The sequence below is a fragment of the Alexandromys fortis genome, unplaced genomic scaffold (genome assembly GCF_014885135.2).
Source record: "Alexandromys fortis isolate MF-2015 unplaced genomic scaffold, M_Fortis_MF-2015_v1.1 scaffold_67, whole genome shotgun sequence".
Classification (NCBI taxonomy): domain Eukaryota; kingdom Metazoa; phylum Chordata; class Mammalia; order Rodentia; family Cricetidae; genus Alexandromys; species Alexandromys fortis.
The window spans coordinates 1,870,882-1,891,550 of NW_026067945.1; the positions used below are offsets into that span (position 1 = coordinate 1,870,882).

The 20,669-nt window shown below is 45.8% G+C and overlaps 1 protein-coding gene across 1 annotated transcript; it reads left to right on the plus strand.

The window, feature by feature from the left end:
- The first annotated feature begins 357 nt into the window (after positions 1–357).
- Positions 358–9,634, plus strand: Selenos (selenoprotein S). Its single transcript, XM_050149138.1, has 6 exons — positions 358–520; positions 1,090–1,224; positions 2,675–2,781; positions 6,280–6,369; positions 6,526–6,604; positions 8,996–9,634. Exons 1-6 carry the CDS (start codon positions 445–447, stop codon positions 9,073–9,075), a joined length of 567 nt encoding a protein of 188 aa, XP_050005095.1. The 5' UTR covers positions 358–444; the 3' UTR covers positions 9,076–9,634.
- Positions 9,635–20,669: the final 11,035 nt, after the last annotated feature.

Consider the following 20,669-nt stretch of genomic DNA (forward strand, 5'->3'; position numbering starts at 1 on the left):
TCCTTAGAAATAATTTGGGTCAGTGGAGTATTAGGTCGCTTTCCTCATGCTTGTAGAGGGGACCTATGCTGCAGCCCTCACTGGCCCTGTGACAAGGGCGGGATGCAAATCTCATCCCTACGAGGCTCCAAATCCCTTGCTCCTCGCTGTCCAATCAGTATCAAGTACAAGGTCTGTAGGAAATCAGTGTAAGATCATTTATCCACTTCCACAGCTTCTAAATGCCGCCCCAGTTCCTCCCCAAAAGTCAAACGCGCTTCCGCCTGGGCGTCCTCAAGCCCCGCCCTCCAGCCACACCCCATCTGTGATTGGTCGAGCGTCGAGACGAGTCGAGCCACGATAGGTCAGAACCGCCTCGCGGCCGTGAGCGCCACGTGTACAAAGGGCCGAACCGGAAGCCCCGAGCCGAGAACAGTACTGGGCCTGTCGTTGGCAGCGGAGGCCATGGAGCTCCCCGAGGAATCTCTGTCCGCGCGGCCGGCGCTGGAGACCGAGGGCCTGAGATTCCTGCACGTTACAGGTGACGGGCGGCTGGGCGTGCGGCAGGCGCCGCCATGCTCGGTGGGTCGGCCTCCAGGAGGCCTGGCGTTATCGCCGCGGGCAGGCAGGGAAGGCGGGCTGGGCCCGAGCGCAGCTTCCCCGAAGTCAGCCCGCTCTGGGCGGGCGCTCGCGGACTTGGTTCGCTGGGGTCCTTCTAACACCTTCCTTTTGCAGTGACTGGAGTCTCCGGCCGGCGTTTTGCTCTGCGCAACCCTAACCCACTGCTGTCTCCTTTACAAAGCGTAGCTCCGGGAGTCCGGCTGGCCTTTGGCTGTCCTGAATTGGATAGACACATCCCTCCCTAGTCCTTCAGAACCCCGCTGCTGTGCCCTGCACCCTCCAGACTACTCCGGAATGCCCTGGTGGTTAAGTTTCTGTACCCAGACTTTCCGGAATCCTTCCATTCCTGGCCCAGATAGTAACTATTTTAGGGGTCTGGTTTCTCAGCTAGATGCGAAGGTTCTGAAGGCAGGAGCTATGATTTATCTTTGCTGAATATTATTGAAAAATGGCATTCTCCGTTTTTTGAACCTGCTTTCTTTTTGTCAGTGGGCTCCGTGCTGGCCAGCTACGGCTGGTACATCCTCTTCAGCTGCATCCTTCTCTACATTGTCATCCAGAAACTCGCAGTCCGACTGAGGGCGTGGAGGCAGAGGCAGCTGGACCAGGCTGAGGCTGTTCTGGGTTAGTATCCTGTGATAGAAATGAAGGCACCTGTAGCTTACTTTCATGGGTGGCAGCAGTTTATGCCGTTTAGTTTGGGTTTTTTGGAAGATTTTTATTGAGATGCAAAAAGTTCCCAATGGTGTGTAGTATACTCAGTGCACATCTTGTTTAGTAAGAGGAGCAAAATGAAAACTTAACCTTTTCCTTGTGCTCTAGCTACATCCTTTGAGTTATTGTGAATGACCAGAAGAAACTCGGCATTAGGATTTTGCATGCACTTCGTTTTGATTTTTCCCAGACCTCATTAAACCTGATTTCTGCCAGACGGTGGTGGCACACGCCTTTAATCCCAGCACTTGGGAGGCAGAGGCAGGCGGATCTCTGTGAGTTCCAGGCCAACCTGGTCTACAAGAGCTAGTTCTAGAACAGGCTCCAAAGCTACAGAGAAACCTGTCTCGAAAAACAAAAACAAAACAAAAAACCTGATTTCCACTTCTCATTTGGTTGTTTAAAAAAACCTCAAAGTGCAGCCATTCTACCTACACCTCTGTGGCTGTGCCCAAATGAAATGTTAAGTATTTTATGCTGCAGTATAACTAAAATACAGATCACCATGCATCTGAATTACCATGGTACTGAGACTGGGGTGGAAAGCCTTGATTTACAGCGAGGCAAAAAGGTAAACTAGGATTGGGTATGGGGCACACACCTCTAGTCCCAGCACTCAGGAGGCAGAGGCTGGCAGATCTGTATGAATTTCAGGTCAGCCCAGTCTACATGGAGAGTTCTAGGTCAGCCAGGACTACATAGTAAGAAAGACCCTATCTCAAAAAAAAAAAAAAGAAAAAAGAAAAAAAAGAAAACCCTATCTCAAAAAAAAAAAAAAAGGAAACTGGGTTGGAGCTGGGACTCAGCTGGTGGAGTGCTGGAGTAGCACACACAAGGCCTGGGGTTTAGTCTCCAGCACCAAATAAAAGTGGGCATGGTGGCCAGCTTTCGTTGTCCCGCCCTGGGAGGTGGAGGGTCAGGAGTTTAAGGTCACTCAGTGCCACATAGTGAGTTGGAGACCGGTTGAGGTTACATTAGACCCTATCTCAACCAGAAGTTAGTTAAGCTGGGACATCCATATTCAGTTCATAATGCTAATTGAAAGGACTTGGTTTTTGTTGGAAGAGGATCTTACACCTCTTCTCATAGACCTGGGCTAGTCCAGTGATAGATGGAGATGCAGAGGCCTTGAGCTTTGCTTTCTTCTGGACCTCTGGTCAACCTAGAGATTGAGCGCGAGTGAGATGTGTGGCGTATATGTGGTACAGTAGAGTCTTGCTCCGCAGCCATCACAGCACTTAGTGCTCCTCTCTTAGTGTGCAAGGATATATTTCGTGGTGATTTTCTGACATTTGAATCTCTATATTTATAGGCTATTTTATATGGAGTCATACCTCATTGTTTTTTCTTCCTGTTTTAGAACCTGATGTTGTTGTTAAGCGACAAGAGGCTTTAGCAGCTGCCCGTTTGAGAATGCAGGAAGATCTAAATGCCCAAGTTGAAAAACATAAGGAAAAACTAAGACAGGTATGAACTGGGTTGACTTAATAATTGTGTTGGGTTTTTTTTCTTTTCTTTGTTTTTTTCAGGGCCTTGAGCATGCTAGGCAAGGTCTCTATTGCCTATCCATACCTCTATTGAACTAACTGTTCAAGGCTTAGTGCTAATGGTCAGAAAAATATTTGCTGTTATTTGCAAGCATAGAGCAGAGTCGTGTCTCATTAAGTTCCAGCTGCATTTCATAGTCTACTAGGTCAGCACTGCCCATATAGAGGAAATATGCTGGCTAGGCATAGGTTTGTGAATTCATTGCTACCATGGACAGTGTTTGTGGGTGAGTGAGTGCATGTCTTTTGGGTGGATATCAAGAATTAATTTCGTTTAGTTTACTGTGGGTCAGCGTGCTTGCTTTGTACAGTTTTGAACTGTCAAGGGAGAAATACTCTTGAAGAAAAGTACATCTTTTGTTTCTGTCTTGTCTTCAAGCGTTTTCTTAACAGTATTACTCCACAAGACTGTGTGCTTGGGTCACATTGCTGCCAGAGCCCGTGTAGATACCAGCCTGTCTACCTCCCAAGTGCTGGGATTCCAAGCTCCATATTTAGCTTTGTTTGAAGCTGGGTATTGCATATGACTTAGTTTAGGGATGGTCAAGCACACAGCTGTGGGTTTCAGGAGAGCAAGAAAAGCGTAAGGCTTAGATAAGGATTGTGTTGGTGGAAGTGTGGACTAAAAGATTGGAATTTTGAGGTTTTTTTTTTTTTTTTTTTTTTTTTGATTTCTCCGTAGCTATTTGGTTCCTGTCTAGCTCTTGTAGACCAGGCTGGCCTCGAACTCACAGAGATCCGCCTGCCTCTGCCTCCCAAGTGCTGGGATTAAAGGCGTGTGCCACCACTGCCCGGCTTTTTTTAAGTCATGGATTTTCATGGGACGAAAGGTGGAAAGTGAGGGGAAGGAGGAACCAGGGATTACTCTGAGCAGCCAGGGGAGTTGCACTGGTCCTCATGGGAGTGAGACTGCTGTATTAGGTACTTCCGCTGCTATGCTGGAATGACAAGCAACTGGGGAGAAAGGGTTTATTTTGGTGTCCAGCCCCTGGGGGAGGACACAGTCTGTCATGGCAACAGGAACATGAGGCCAGCCTGGCAGTCAGGAAGCAGACAGGGCAGGAAATGGAGCCAGGCTATAAAATCTCAAAGTACCTCCAAGAACATACTTCCTCCAGCAAGGCTGCCCCTCCTAAAGGTTCCATGACATTCGCAAACATTGCTGCCAGCTGGAGACCACGTGTTCAGATACTAGTAGTGCCTATGGGTGACATTTATCATTCAGATGACATTTGTACACTACCATTGAGCTAATCTGTCATTGTCTTTTCCTGTCCTATCCAGAAGTTTTCAGCGCCTCTCTCATGTCCCACAAAAATAACCCTCTGCCAGCTGTGAGGCACCAGAGAATTTGATCTCAGAATTATCAGCCTCAGTTGTGTCACTGGGCTTCCAGAGACATGTGCCTTTCTGCCACATCAGCAGCTCCTCTTGTTTCTGCATGGCCATCCTTTCGGGTCTGCTCTTCCCAACTTGACTGGGACCCAGAAGGAAAGAACATAATAAGATATAAATGCACACCCGCTCTCCTGAGGCATTTAGTCCACTAGCAGCCTTCAGTTGATATAAGCTAGTTGCCAGTCTTCCCCTTAGTCACCAGACTGACTTTAAAGTTAGGAATTAGAAACCTGTGTGTGGTATAGAAGTTTAATCTGTGGAAATTACATCTCCACTGTTCTTGCTTCTTACCCACTGCCTAAATAGCCCATGTAATGTTATATTTATTTAGGTGTTTTGTTTTGTTTTGTTTGTTTGTTTGAGACAGAGTTTCTCTGTGTAGCATTGGAACCTGTCCTGGAACTCTTGTTGACCAGGCTGGCCTCAAACTCACAGAGATCCGCCTGCCTCTACTTCCCGAGTGCTGGGATTAAAAGTGTGTACCACCACTGCCCAGCTTATTTAGGTATTTTTACAGATGTAGTTTATCCAGTATTTTATGAGCACACTGTATGGGTCCCTTTGAATAGAAATGGGAAATCGAAATCGTATGTGCATGTTTTTTCAAATGCCCATCATATCTGCCTGGCTTATGGTTAGTTTAGATCTCTCATAGGTAATGCTAGAATTTATCTGCTAGACACTGATTCTGGATGTTTATTATTTGTGGTGTGCACTGGGAGACCAGAGGACAACTTACAGGAGGCAGTCTCTTATTCCATGAGTTCTGGAGCTCAAATAGGTCATAAGCGTGTTTGCTCGTTCAGTAAACACTTTTGCCTGCTGAGCCATCTTGCTGCACCCCACCCCCCATTTTGTTTTTTGTTTTGTTATGATGGATTAGACTTTTTTTTTTTTAAGGCATAGGGTCTCATGGAACCCTGCCTGCCTAGACTAGATGTCTGCCTCTGCATCCCTAGAGCTGGGGATTCTGGGATAACCACCATGCCCCACTCACTTAGACATTCTTGATGTAACTAAAAGTATAGAGTAACCTTTAGGTTAAGAGGTTCTTTCTGAACTTCTTGTATTTACAAGTGATGGAAGCTTGAAGAGTGTGTGCCATGGAGAAATTTGCAGAACATGTTCTTTTATCATGTGTTCTTATGACATCACAATTTAATTAGGACCAGAATAGATTGCTTTGGGTTTGAATTCTTTTGGAAATGAGAGATTGCATGCCCCTGACATGCATGTCCACTGCAATGCTTAGTTGCTTGAAAAAAAAAAATGGCTACTGCCCATGGAACAGGAAGCAGAAGCAAATACCATGTGTACTGGATCAATACCTACCACAGACTTCTTGGGCAGCCATTGCTCAGTGTGGTTTTCTGCAGGGATTCATTTCCCTTATGTTTCCATAGTATTTAACTTTCTAATGCACTTGGCAATCTGTTGTCCTATGACCTAGTGCCTGAGGCACAGCCAGGTAATGGTAAAACAGGCCTGCCAGCCACACACACACCCATTACAGGTCATTTCTTCTGCATTGCCAAAATGGACTGAAATAATGGGATCATTGTTTCTTTTTCCACACTTTTAAAAACTATGTACTTTTATTTTATGTGCATTGGTGTTTTGCCTGCATGTATGTGTGGGGATGCAGATCCTCTGGAACTGGAGTTACAGACAGTAGTGAGCTGCTGTGTGGATGCTGGGTCCTCTAGAAGAGAAGTCAGTGCTCTTAACTGCTTAGCCATCTTTCCAGCCCCTTTCATACATTTTAAAACATTTAAATAAGGGCTGCCAGGCTGCTTTTAAACTTAAGTTTTCTCATCTTCCTGAGCACTAGGGTTAGAGGTGTATACCATTATGCCAAGCCTGCACAGCAGCTTTTTTTTTTTTTTTTTAATAAAATGAAAGTGAGACATGTTTGGAGAGATGTTTAAAGTAAGAATTCTCACGTGAGCATTTTCCCTGAGACTAGTAGGAGCTTATGAGTGCCTCCTCTGTGTTGTTTGTGTGTGTGATTCTTTCTTAGCTTGAAGAAGAGAAGAGGAGACAGAAGATTGAAATGTGGGACAGCATGCAAGAAGGCAGAAGTTACCGAAGAAACACAGGAAGGCCTCAGGTAACTGGAGTTGACGGCAGTTAGCTGTGTAGAATGCCGGGGCTTGGATTGGGTCTGTGGTTTTGTAAATTAAACCCAGACCATGGCATATTGAACTCTACCCCCCTGTCCCCCAGTACAATTTATTGATTCTTCAATTTGTATATGTTCAAACAGGAAGAAGATGGTCCTGGGCCTTCTACTTCATCTGTCACCCCCAAAGGAAAATCTAACAAAAAGCCTTTGCGGGGAGGTGGTAAGAACCTGGCAATGTGAACCATTTAGAAGTTTTAACACTTACAAGATATATTGTCTTTTTGTGTGTACTTTCTGTGTATGTGTGGTGTGTGTGCACTTCAGTCTGCCAGTGCACGTGCCCATGCTTGTACAGAGGACATTAGGATCTATCAGTTCCACCTTATTCCGAGACAAGACCTCTCCCTCATCCCATTAGTTGGTTTGGCAGCTGGGAAGCCTCAGCAGTCCTGTCTCTAAGCGGAAGCACTGCACTTACAAGTGTGTGTGCTGCTATGCCTGGCTTTGTGCATGGGTGCTAGGGGTTTGCACACAGGTCCTTGTGCTTGCTCAGCCCTTTTTCCCACTGAGCCATCTTCCTGGCTCTATATTTTCCTTTTAAAAGTTAAGATTCTCCAGCTGAGCATGGAATGTATGCTTGTAATCCTGGTACTTGGGCAGCTGAAGCAGGATTGTCCAAGTGGAGGCCAGCCTAGGCTACATAGTAAGGAAACAGTCTCTTAGTTCCTACGCCCCCAGTTTAGGGCTGTTGAGATAAGGGAAGCAGTGCCTGAGATAAGGGAGCAGTTAGGATGATGGTGCTGGGAAATGTGAGCCAGGATGAGAACAGTCTGTCCCTACAGAGCTGTGTCTGGCAGACACTGTCTTGTCTTGCTACAGGGCTGTCCTGTTTCCTATGAGCAACTTTCTCAAGATAGACATCTGTTCACTCAGCTTTTCCTGTATATTACATGATGAGATGCTTTAGGTGACACCGTAGCAGCACATCTTCATCTTGTCCCTGAGGGATTTTCTATAGCTTTGGAAGGTGGGACAGACAAATGCAGGAATTAGCAATCTTTTGAGATTCAGGCTGAGTTTGCAGCAGTGGAACAATTTATTATGTACCTCTCCTCCTCCCCTCCAGAGCTAATTGCTTTCATCCTGGCCTAACCAACACACATCAGTTTGCACTTGGCCTGTTGTGCCGTCCAGCAGTCCTGAGCTGGGGCCAACCTAAGCAACCTGGCTTAGCAAATGAGGAAACTAAAACTTAGGACAAGATTTCATGGTAAGCAAGGAGCAGAACCAGCCCACATAAGACTGACTGTGGAGCCTGGGGCATTTGGCAAGGACCCAGTTATCATATTGGCTGTAAGGATCCGATGTGGGAGGGAGAGATGGAAAAAGGATGTAGGTGACCCATTTCTGACTACTAGAAGTGGAAGGCTCCATTCTGGTTATTTGGTTTGGTTTTTGTTTGTTTTTGAAACAAGCAAGGTCTTAGACCTAGGCTGGCTTCCAGCTCAAAATGTAGCCAAGGATGACCTGGACCTCTTGATCCTCTTGTTTCTTCCTCCCAAGGACTAAGATCACAGGCCTGGACCATCACACTCTTTTAAAATATTCTGCTTTGCTTTTGTTTTGTTTTTGAGACAATGTCTCAAACTATAGCCTAGGCTGTTTTAGAAATCACAGTGTAGCCAAGGCTGGCCTTATGCAACCTCCTGAGTGGAACTACAGTTGTGAGCCCCACATCTGGCCACTTTAATTGTCTTCTAAGTCCATTTTCTGCAGCTTTAATAGCCTTTATTTGGATGTGTACTTTCTTTTAAGCACTGTAATTAGTGTAGGGTAAACGTCCAAGCCCATTTCTGTGTTTGAAAACCTACCAAAGCCCTCCAGTCCCTGAGCATGAAATCCCACCAGTCCCTGGGCTCCAGCCAAGCTCAGGCAGGACTGAAATCTCACCAACCCCTACTTTGGAAAACTCCTCCCCCAAGAAACCCTGTTTAAGCCTGCCTCCTGCCCAGTCCCCTGCTGCTTCTCACCTGAGCAGAAATAGCCAACTTCTTGTGTCTCTCCCAATAAATCTCTTATGTGAGGTTTGTTGTGTGGTGTGACTTTGTGGTATTCTTTGGCTCCCGACTGCCAAAGATGCCTTTCCTCTCAGAGATGCAACAGTTCTACAGAGGAAAAACATTTCCATCAGCTCTGAAACACTTCTGCTAGGGAAACCTTCCCCCTCAGGGCTGCAACGCTTCCTTTGGGGAAACCTTCCCCTTAGAGTTAACACATGCATTGGGGATTTTCTCTCAGAGCTGCAACACTTGTATTAAGGAAATTTTCCTCTCAGAGCAGAGCTATAATGCTTAAAACTGGAGGCTTCATATAGTTAAATCAGTGTATCTTGGGTAATTTCTGACTAACATTTTGCATGCCTCTCAAGTACTGGTATTAAAGGCTGCACTACAACTATCACTACCTTATTTTTAATATTAGGCTAAAGTCCCTTGGATGGAATCTTTATCTTTGCAGTGATTTACATGCTAGATTTGTGGTTAGAGTTTTAATATAGAATATTCCCTGATCTCCAGCCATCAAAATGGTTCTGTTTCCTTTTCACTTCCAGGTTATAACCCTCTGACTGGTGAAGGGGGTGGAACCTGCTCCTGGAGACCCGGACGCAGGGGCCCATCATCTGGTGGATGAAGCTAAGACTCTTGTTAGTGTCACTTGACATTAGCAAGATGGACCCTTAACCCTCAACTCAATTGCCTTACGCACACTTTCACAGTGACTAGCCAAGAAGAGGCGGGGCTTATTTCCATTCTTAACTACCTGTATTTTAAGGGCTTTGGTCAGTATGAGAAGAGACATTGCCATTAGGTCACACTCTACTTAGAGACGAGACAGCCATTAACTTCATGGCTACTTGCTAGTTGGTAGGTTGAAGGCCTCTTGCTATTTAGCTGACTTTGTGGAGGAGGCCCAGTGGTGATCTTTTGGGGGTAGACGTCCTTTCTGATAGGACAGTTTCTGTGACAGAATGCGTTGAATGATGTCCTCCTTATAAATGGTGAGCCCACCAGTGAGGATGACTGAAGTACAGTTGATGGGGTTTGCTTCTGTATATTTATCTTTATGTACAGAACTTTGTAAAACAGAAAAAGTTAAATACTTGAAAAGTAACATTTTTAGCATCTTTATTAAACTCAAGGAAATTTCCTTGTGAGCTTGACTTTGTCAGACATTAAATAGCTTTTTGTCATCCAGTCTCCAATTATTTTGCTTACTTCTCATGGCTAGTGGCAGATAGTCTCGGTGATTTTAAAGTTGACAGACTCCTTGAGTTTTAGTTGTTACATTGGTAGGATAAACAAATAGCACATCAGGCTATGGTGGTGTGTGCCTGCACCCACACACTGGGGCCTCCAACTGCGAATTTGAGGCTAACCTTAGCTATGCAGTGAGTTCCAGGCCCATCAGAGCTGTATAGTGAGACTCTGCCTAAGGGAACACAAGTACTTTGTAATAGACTGGTAAGACATGTTTAAAAGGAGAACAGAAAAGCATGGTACTTGTCTGTAAACACTTCAGACACCACAAGATTGCCAGACTGGCTTGGGTAGCAAAACCCTACCTCTCCACACACCAACTCAACAACAGAGTCTTGCTTGAGCTCCCAGGACTTCCTTTATGCATATGACTCATTTGTCCATGAAAGGACCTGCTGGGGATTTTCTGTAAGACTCTGATGGTTACATATGTGTGTATGTGTCACAATTTGATTGGTTTTGTTTTTCAAGACAGGTTCTCTATTTGTAGACCTGGATATCCTGAAACTCACTTTGTAGACCAGGCTGGCCATGACCTCAGAAATCCGACAGCCTCTCCCTTCCTGAGTGTTGAGCCCAGCTATAGTCTTTGATTTTTATATTATTCAACATTTGTTTTGAATAGCAAAACTATTCTTAACTCGGACCAGTTTGGGCTTACATGGTGGATGTTGGACACTCTTGGCATAGAATCAGTCATGGAAAGTAAAAAAAGAATTAAGCTAGAATGGCCCACTTCTAGAAGGTAGAAGTCTATAGGGGCAAAATAGTATGTGGTTGTCTGTCTTAACATACACAAGGAAACAGTCTTTGTAGGACTTTGTTGGGGAGCTTGGTCTGGCAGTACTCATGTGCTCACGCACTTGGGAGACGGTCAGGGGATTTCTAGTCCAAGGTCAGGCTGGGCAATGTGGAGGCTAAGAAGTCTTGGGGAAGGCTTGAGAGAAGAGTTGGGATGGGTGTAGCACTGGAATTAGAAACACATAGCTAATTGACTTGGAGTCTAGAGGGACTGAGTTGTGTAAGTGGCTTTCAACTAAGCAGTAGTGTTGATTTGTAGTAGAAACTAAATAGGCAAAAAGGTCCTAGAAGGTTGTGGTTTTGGGTACTAGTAGGTGTTCCTGGCAGGTTTGGATGGTGATATCATACAGAAGTAATGGAGTAACGATGTTACTGGTATACAGATAATGGGTGTTATGTATTGAGATGCCACCTGTATAGTAGTTTGGAAAAGCACCATGTCCTATCTGCAGACCTGGTTAATACTCTGCTGTGAAGCAGATAGTTTGGTTTTCAGGAACTGAAGCTTAGAGGAGTTAAATAACTTGCTCATTGCTAATCAGTGTAGTCTACTTCATCCTTGTGTTCTGAACCCAAAGCTTAAGCTAATCAAGGTGTGGACAGTTTCATCCAGCTAAAGAAACAAATACTCTGTGGAAATTGTGTGTCACAAGTTGAGGGCAGTGAGCACTTCAGATGGGTAGCCTGGCACCACTCAGGGTCTGCCTGCTGGAGAAAGAAGGAACTGAGGGCAGGAGTACAAAGGCCAAAACCAAAGCATCACATGGAAGATGGACTGATCCAGTCATAAAACCTGTTTGAAGCTGGGTGGTGGGACACACACCTTTAATTCCAGCACTCAGGTGTTGTGGAATATAGTTGAAGATGTGGAGTATTTGTTTAATGATGCAAAGATGTGTTTCATATGTTGCAGTTGTTTGATTCTGTGAAGCTGTTACTCTACCTGACTAAAACACCTGATTGGTCTAATAAAAAGCTGGAGAGAGAAATAGGCAGGAAAGAGAGGTAGGCGGGGCTGGCAGGCAGAGAATAAATAGGAGAAATCTGGGAAGAGAGATGGAGGAGAGGAGGAGATTGGGCCTGTAGTCATACACACAAATAGAATATTGTATACATAATAAATAAATAAATATTAAAAAAAGATTTATTTATGAATTATGTATATATTATTATGTCTGCTGCAGGCCAGAAGAGGGCACCAGATCTCATTACAGATGGTTGTGAGCCACCATGTGGTTACTTGGAATTGAACTCAGGACCTCTGGAAGAGCAGTCAGTGCTCTTAACCTCTGAGCCATCTCTCCAGCCCATAGCTATTTTTATAAATATTAACTAAGGGACATGGATGCTCAAGCCCCTGGGAAGCATACACGTGACAGAAATGTTCACAGCAACTGTACGTGTCACGGCCTACACTGGAATCAATACAGACATCCGGGAACAGGTGAATGGTCAGACATATTCATTCATTGAGTGAAATGCCACTTAGCAATAATGGAATGATTGAAACACATGCTACAGTATGATGGATTTCAAAAAAATTTTTTTTTTTTTTTTTTTTGGTATTTCAAGACAGAGTTTCTCTGTAGCTTTGGAGCCTATCCTGGAACTAGCTCTCAAGACCAGGCTGGCCTTGAACTCAGAGATCCACTTGCCTCTGCCTCCTGAGTGCTGGAATTAAAGGCATGCGCCACCACCGCCTGGCCAGATTTCACAATTCTTATGCTGTGTGCAACAAGACAGGCAAAGGAAGTACACATGATAACATTTCTACAAACCCCAGTGCAGGCCCATTAAGTCACAGTGATGGAAAACGCATCAGGCTGAGAGAGGTGAGCAGAAGGGGGTGGGGTTTTAAAGGGGGAACAAGAGTTAAGCTTGGTAGAGCATTGAGAAACCTAAGGCAGGAAGATAATGATCTCGAGGCCAGTCTGAACTACACAATAAGACGTTTGAAACATCAAAAACAAAACCCTAGATGTAGTTGTTCACACCATGATCCCACTCCTCTGAAAACTGAGCCCGAGACACAGGTTTGCCAGAAATTCAAAACCTGGCTGGGCTAAAGTGTGATACTCTAACCACCCTCCAAAAAGGGGAGTTGTGGAAGAAGAAATTAATTTGGAGTGATGAATAAGTTCAGTTTTTCAGTGGTTGTGGTTTCGCTGTCATAGCTACCATGGTGGTTTCAATGAGAATGTCTCCATAGGCTCAGATGAGTGAAGAACTGGTTCCCCGGCTGGTGGTGTTGCTTGGGTAGGCTTAGGAGGTATTTGTTGGAGGACGTATACTGGGGGTGGGCTCTGAAGTTTGAAGTCTCGTGCATTCCCAATACATTCTCAGCTTTGTTCTTGCTGTTCCAGCTCTCATGCCTACCTGCTGCCCCGCCCCAACAGCCGTGAAGGACACCTTAGCCCTCTGGAACCATAAGCCCAAATAAATTCTCCCTTCTACTAATTGCTTCTGATCATGATTCATTACAGCAATAGAAAAATAACTAATACAGTCACAGACAGGTGAAATCTAAAATGTATATTTTTAATTTTTTTGTAGTATTAGAGATCAAAACTAGGCCCTCAGGCATGCAGGGCAAGCACTCTGCCCCTGAAGCTACCCTCTTAAAGTATACATTTTAGCTGGGTGGTGGTGGTGCATGCCTTCCATACCAGAACCACAGAAGTTAGTGTATATTAATGATACCTGGTGTGACTTGAATGAGCATGGCCCCATAGGCTCATATAATCAAATATTTAATGTTCGGTTGGTAGAACTGTTTGGGAAGGATTAGGAGGTGTGACCTTGTTGGAGGAGATGTGTCACTGGGGACGGGCTTTGAGATTTCAAAAGTTCACACCACTGCCAGTTAGCTCTGTCTGACTCATGCTTGTGGATCAGATGCGAGCTCTCAGCTACTGCGCTGGTGCCATCCTTATCTACCTGCTGCCATGCCCTCTCCACCGCGACGGGCACAGACTCATCCTCCGAAACTGTAAGACCCCAATAAACTTTAGTAACTTGCTTTGGCCACGGTGACTTGATAGCAAAAGTGGCTAAGACATACCACTGAAGTTGTCTTAAAATTCTCAGTGTCAGAATAATTGATGATGTTTCGGTTCTGATTGAACCCAGATGACGTAAAGGATTCTGCTGTTTTCAGCTGGTGTTGGATCCCGCCGTCTCCACTTGGCTCCCTCGGCACCATGGAAGCTGGCACAGGAGCACAGCCGAGGTGGAGGTGCAGGAATGTGCTCTAGGAAAGTACACTCAAACCCGAGCCACACAGCTTCTCAGTCTGCTTAAGTGGTGAATGAATTTATTTATTTATTCGAGTTTTCAAGACACGGTTTCTCTGTGTACCCCTGGCTATCCTGGAACTCACTCTGTAGTAGCTGGCTTTGAACTCAGAGATCCACCTTCCTCTGCCTCCCAGGTCATGGGATTCAAGGCACGTGCTACCATCACCCGGCACAGGTAGTGAATTTATTATGACCAGATATTTTACAATTAAATACATATTTCAATAGTATAAATATTTGTTTCTAATATTAAAAAGTGACAAAAAGGGTTTATTCCAATTTTTAATTGTGTGTGTGTGTGTGCATGTGTGTAGGTGGGTCAAAGGATAACTTGGAGAAGTCAGTTCTCTCCTTCCACCATTGCAGACCTGGGGCATGAACTTAGACCACTTGGTGGCAAGTGCTTTTACTCACTGAGTCATCTCACTGGCTCATAGTTCTTTCTTAACAAATCTATTTCCTATCTCCTCTTGACTGAAAAATATCACAAAGGCATGCAGGAGCTGCATTAGTGTGTAACGTGCTTGTCGCACAAGCACAGGGACCCGAGTTTTGAGGACTAGTACAAATGTGGAAGATGCAGTTCCAGGGTGGACCTAAACAGGCTTCCACAGGCTTGCTAGGCAGCCAGTCTCGCTGAAACAGGAGCTCACAAAACACAAGGTGGAGAGTGACTGCGGAGGGCACGCTGTCTTCTGGCCTCCACATGCAAATGTGTGGGCACGCATGCTCACAGTACATGCCTCCCACTCACCCCGACCCCCCCCCCATACACAAGATCCAGAGAAATGAGAAGAAAGATTACTTTAGTGCAGTGGAATTTGGGGACTTTAGGTGTGCACGACTGCACTGGACTCACTATTTCAACATTAGTGAACTGTGTTGGGTGGTCAGCAGTGGCCGCCGAGCTTCAGGCCACATCCAGCTTATCGTAATAAAGACAGGCTATCTTTTGAAATTTTCCTTCCGTCTCACTTGACTTGATTGTCTTTGGATCTATGGAAGTATAGTATGTCATGTCAGGAGCCCACAGCAGAAGAAAGTGTCTCCCTCGTGGCAGCCAGGAAGCAGAGAAAGAGGAAGAATCCAAGCCCTGACATCCCTCCAAGGCCATACCTCCAAGACCAGACTCACTCAGTAGGGCCCTGCCTCTTAAGGAATTCACAAGCAAGCATTGAACACACGGACTTTTGCAGGTTATTCCAGATCCAAACTACAGCACCCTTGTTGCATTGCTTCCGGGGTTGCTGATAAATACGCATTTATCTCTGAGCTTTGGCTCCATCTGCTCCTTCAGCTACACGCTGACTCCATGGCTATCGCGCGCGCATGCGCAGCCAGGCAATGTCAGAGATTTGAGATTCTGTAGCCAGAGACTCCTGATATCCTCTTCCGCATGCACTGTACTGCACGTTGTGTTCCCAGAAACACAGACTTCTCAGTAGCATCTATACCCATAAGCGATCCATATGTAGGCTGATATTTTGCATTCACTGGAGGGTGAGAGGCTCATAAGAGGCCAGCTGTGGCTCCATACAATGTGGACAGCAGGATCAGTTGGGATACACTTGCAGAAGCCAACCCCACCTCTCCAGCACTCTCAATTCAGGACGCAGAGGATACAGTCTGACTGATAGCTTTCTAAATGTACACATCTCTCAGTTTACGGTGTCAGCACAAATCCAGAACCAGGACATCGTCTTTGAAAATACTGGAGTAGGCAAGATTAGGCAATAATTAAACTAAAACGAACCATGAAACATGTGGCTATTGTTCTCTCTCAGAGACAGAACATCTGTAGTCCTGACTGTCCTGGGGCTCGACATAGACCAGTTTGGCCTTGAAATCACAGAAATCCTCCTGCCTCTGCTCCCCAAATGCTGGGGAATGCTGGCATTAAACTTGTTTACCGCCCCCACCCCCCACGCACACACAAAGTCCAGCTCATTGTTGTTCTATTTGAGACTGAGGATTAAAGAAACCTTGGTTGGACCAGATGGCCCAGTGAGTTAAGGTTCTTACCCAGAAAGCTGGGTAACCTGAGTTTCATCTCCAGAACCCACATGATGGAGCAGGGACCAACTCCTCTGATCTCCATAGACACAGCTTAAAAGAAAAAAAAAAGAAGAAAAAGTTTAACACAGAAGAGGGCGCTATTGCCCCAAGTTTCAGCAGTGTTGGTGCCCTAACCTTTAACGAACACGGTACTAAATATTTTGGAAGACTTTCTTCTACCAGTTTTAAATCTCTAGTATTGTGGACGGTTCAAGAATAAGGAACAGAGCAAAGGAAGGTGTGACGTGTGCAGCAGGCAGTCAGAGATCCTAAATGGGGGTCAAGTCGTCCTTATCCGAACGCTCACAGGCAAGGGATTCTGACTTCCAAGTGTTTCGGCTGTTGTTTTTTTAACTTTTTCATGTATATAATTAGACATATTTGATGTGAGACTAAATTCCTATTTCATATACACTTCATTTACTTATTCTGAAAGCAATTCTAGGCAGTATTTTAAATTTGTGTACAAAACAAAAATTTCATGTTATGGGGTTTTCTACCTGTGGAGTTTTTCATTGTGTCAACAGTTACAATGTTGCAGATTTTGCACCATTTGGCCTTGAGGTTTTTCAGATTAGGGATGCTCACCTCCTGTAGGCGCTTCAATGATTTAGGAAGTGGTGTTTCCCTACTGGCTTATTAAGGAAATACGAAGCAGAAATGCAATTTATTCTTTACAGTTTCTGCTTTAGTTGATTGCAGAGAGACAAGAAGTAAAAAGTGGCGATTCCCACTAGCAGCCATCAGGTGGAAGGCGAGAAAGATGACCTAGTCCTGTCGCACGTGTAGATCCACACGGTGTGTGTAACGTGGGTGGATCAAAGGGTGTACTATAAGTATTTTCTTATCTTCAGAAGTATACTTTAGATGTTCATAGATTCAGAAAACTGCTGCCTCAATTAGTAGCGCAGGCCTTCTTTTGCTACTTGTTAGGCCTCCATTAAAGCAGTCTGAGCAACATTTCCAGAGTGGCTCCCTGAGCCACCCAAACCTGGCCAGAACCGTGGTGAGCCTCATTCTGGGCCAGCTCACTGAGCACAGCCATGGTTCAGCAGCTGAGCAGCGCCGGGGCTGAGATGCAGAGGGGAGGGGTGTCCTGTGGATGGAAATGTGTGAACTGTTCAGCTGTGGGAACACTGGCCTCACGGTAAGATCAGTGGAATTTATGACAACCAGTGCTTAGTCTCACTTCTTGGCTACAGAAGGATTAAGCCTTTGATAGAGCAGACTTTGTCTGAGGTATCTTCTAAAAAACATTTGGGCTATTTGCCAAGCATGTCTATGCACCACCGTTTCCTAGTCATTCTCTCATTCTGCTAGCTCCCAGATCCCCCCCCCCTCTCTCGTACGTATATATGTGCATGCCCACAGGCTTGTGTGAAAAAGTGTGTCTCACAAACCCAGACATAGAACTCATAAGTAGACCCAGGATGCATGAGGCACTTGTGATGGCTAATCTTAGTTCTCTCAACTTGACTGTATCTGGAATCAATCTAAAACCAAGAACCTGGGCGCACCTGTGAGGGACTATTTTTGACTGGATCCTATGAGGCTAAAAGATCCACCCTAAATCTGGGCCATAGCCCAGATAAAAGAAGCAAGTTTTTACTGTTTGCCTTCCCACCCTCCCTCTTGACATCACGTTCATCTAACCTGCTGCTAAGGCATCCCTTTCCTGGTATTAGCACCTACTTCTTTGAGCCTCCAGCACTGACCAAAGACCTGCTAAGACACCCAGCCTCATGGAAGGAACAACCCAGATTCTTGGACCATCCGTTGGAAGCCAGTCATTGTTGGACTAGCTTTTTGACATACATAGATCCTGTCCTGTTCCTCTAGAACCCTGACTAGTGCAGCACTGAGGACAGTCTAGACAACAGTGTTGGCTCCACTGATGTCTGGAAGCTGTAACAAAACACACAATCGTCACTTCCTGTCTCAGACTGGAAATGCTCCAAATAGAGCGAAGTATTGAGGAAAAAGAAAAAAATGAGTATTGGGAATTGAACCCAAGGCCTTGTGTGCGATAGGCAGACACCCTACCACCACTCAGCTACACCCACAACCCTTTCTTTCTTTGTCCCTTATTTAAGTTTGAAACAGGATCTCACCAACTTACCCAGGTCTTGAACTGACACTCCTCCTGCCTCAGCCTCCCGAGTAAGTGCCAGGATTGCAAGTGTGTGCTGTCATTCCTGCCTAGAGGGATTAGTAAGCGGATGAGGCCCGTGCTCATCAGTTTAACAGAGTGTTAGTAATGAGGCAAAGTCTCGCTGGATTAACTGACGTTATGCGGCCATATTAGCAGAACGGCCATGACAGTTCTTCTTTGCGGGCAACAAACAGAACCCACTGTTTGACAGGACAAAAGAGGCATTTCTGAAATTTTTTTTTTTAAAAGATGACTACTTTTTCCAGAGACTCCTGTTTGAGGCTTGAGGCCGGTTGGTGTGTCTTTAAAAAGTCCATACAGGGAACTCTTGTCAGTTGTTTGAGGCATGCTGCCAACAAAAAAAAATTGAGGTATTTACCAAAGGTTTCCAAGAAATTGCAGCAAATCATAAGAAATGTTCTGCCTGTTTCACACAGGCAATCAGTGTATTAGCAGCAGGAAAAAAGATGATGCGTGAGAGAACAAAGCTGCAGTAATGAGAACATGTGACGTAGGCAGGGGTCGGTTTTCATTATGTCATAAAGAATGGCACTCAGGCAAACAGAGACGTTGGGGAGCTGTCACTTCTGAAGACATTGGAAACCCTGGTCTAGAACCATGACTACAGAGCCCTCATGTGCTCCAGCGGAAAGACTGACAGAGAAACAAGGGACTGTCAGATTCCGAGACTCCACGCTCGGCTAAGTAGGGACTCAGTGTAGGACTCACACCCATCCCAGGCTGAACACGCATCCAGCATGAGCCCCCGCTCACGGGTGCGTGTGCTATCTCCAGTCTCGAAGAAGGGGCTAGCAAAACGGCTTAGCAGGTAAAGGCTCGCCACCAAGCCTGCTGACTTAAACTTCTGTCGTCAGGCCCCATGTGGTGCAAAAAGAGAACCAACTCCCGAACGTTGTCCTCTGACCTCCACATGCGTCCCATAGCATGGACATGAACACACAGACAGACACACTCAAAATAAATGTCATAATCTTAAGCCTCCAAGGAGCAGCTCTAGCACACAGCGTCTCTACTCATCAGGGAGCCGGGAATAAGATACTCCACATTCTCGGCATACTCCACCACACAGTTGTCTTTTCATTGAACTTGAGTTTAGAAAATATAGACATGTCTAAAGCGGGCTAGAAGATACTGAAGGCATTGACTGTGTCACAAAGTTGAACATCTGTGTCTTGCCAGATTCGTGCTTTATGTAAATCAGTGTGAATTATGGGGGCAGCTGCTGATTTGGGGGACGCTGGTGACTTCTTGGCGTTTGTGGTTTATGGTCTTACTGGAACCTTTCTCTATGGTTTCCCAGCCTGTAATTCATGGCTGTGTGTTCTGTATTCCCCCAAAGACCACTGTTGGAATCCTGTCTTCAACTATATAAGGAATATTTTATTCTTAGATGCGGACCATCTCCTACAGAGGGAGTCCGGGGAGGCAGGTAATGAACTATTTCTGAAATAAATCACAAGGGTCAAAGAAAGTGGCACTATCCAAAGGATAAGCAGGAGTAACCACCATTCAGTGGCAGAGAAGAATCTGTGCTTTGTCGTTTAAACAGGAATACTTCGGCCTTTTCATCTCTTAATCATAAAATGGAGAAACAGGAATAGCCCCAGCCCCAGGAATACTTGTTTTCTGTCCTTTTTTGTTTGATTAAATGGGAACCTCTCAGACTCTAGGGCCGTAGTTCAGAAGGTAGAATTCAGGCCTAGCATACCAAATTCAGGGGTTGATCCCTAGCATCCTCTAAACGAGCATGGTGGCACACTGACCTGGGATTCAGCCACTCCAGATGCATAAGCAAGAAGATACAGAGTTGAAGAGAATATTCAGCTTCAGGTAGCTCGGGGGTCTACTAGACTTCTGCCTCAAAGGAGCACTGAGGCCCAGGTGGCTACTTGGCTGTTATAACCCTAACACATTGGTGACTAAGAAATAAAATTGGTATTTACAAACATTTGTCACGCAACTACCCTAGCTGCAGTTTTGTTTGTTTAACAAAGTGTCTAAAAGTTAAGACTGAGCAAGTCTTAAAAATCCATTCAGCGAGCCTAGCCTACTTGGCAACCTCTAAGATTGAGAGATCCTGTCTCAAAAAACGAAGTGGGAGCTTCCCGAGGAACAAAATGCACGTGCGCGCACCTCATACATGATCCTAATGTTTTATAAATCGACCTTTTAAAAATACTGAGGGACTCAAGTGAGAGATACTCTCCACCTCGCTGCCCATGGGGACTCAATACAGGTTCTGATCATCTAACGTTAACCCACCCACCGACTCTTCCATCTCCTTTAAGCCCAGCACTCGGGAGGGAGAGGCAGGCGAGGCTCCGAGTTCGAGGCCAGCCATTGCCACTTAGCGAATTCACGCGTCGCTCCCGGCCCGCACGCCCCAAGCGTTCCGAGGTGAACTGCGGCTGTATTCGCTCCGGCTCCGCCCGCAGCCCGGCGCGTACAAAGCTGCAGTGTGGACACCACGGCTGCGCTGGCCACGGAGCCGGGAGCTCAGCCTGGGGAGGGAAGGGCGGGCGTGGCGACTCTAGGGGCGCCTGGGGAGCCGGTCAACTCGGTCCACGTGCGGAGCCGGGCGGCGGGCGACGGGGGCGTGGCCGCGGGTTCCGGGCAGCCGGGTCTGGAGTCCCGCCCGCACCA

Excerpts from the sequence above, each read along its gene's own strand:
- Selenos (XM_050149138.1), top strand. The coding sequence starts at position 445 with ATGGAGCTCCCCGAGGAATCTCTGTCCGCGCGGCCGGCGCTGGAGACC. Across the intron at positions 1,225-2,674 it reads CCAGGCTGAGGCTGTTCTGG|AACCTGATGTTGTTGTTAAG; the intron begins GTTAGTATCCTG and ends TTCCTGTTTTAG. Across the intron at positions 6,605-8,995 it reads AAAGCCTTTGCGGGGAGGTG|GTTATAACCCTCTGACTGGT; the intron begins GTAAGAACCTGG and ends TTTCACTTCCAG.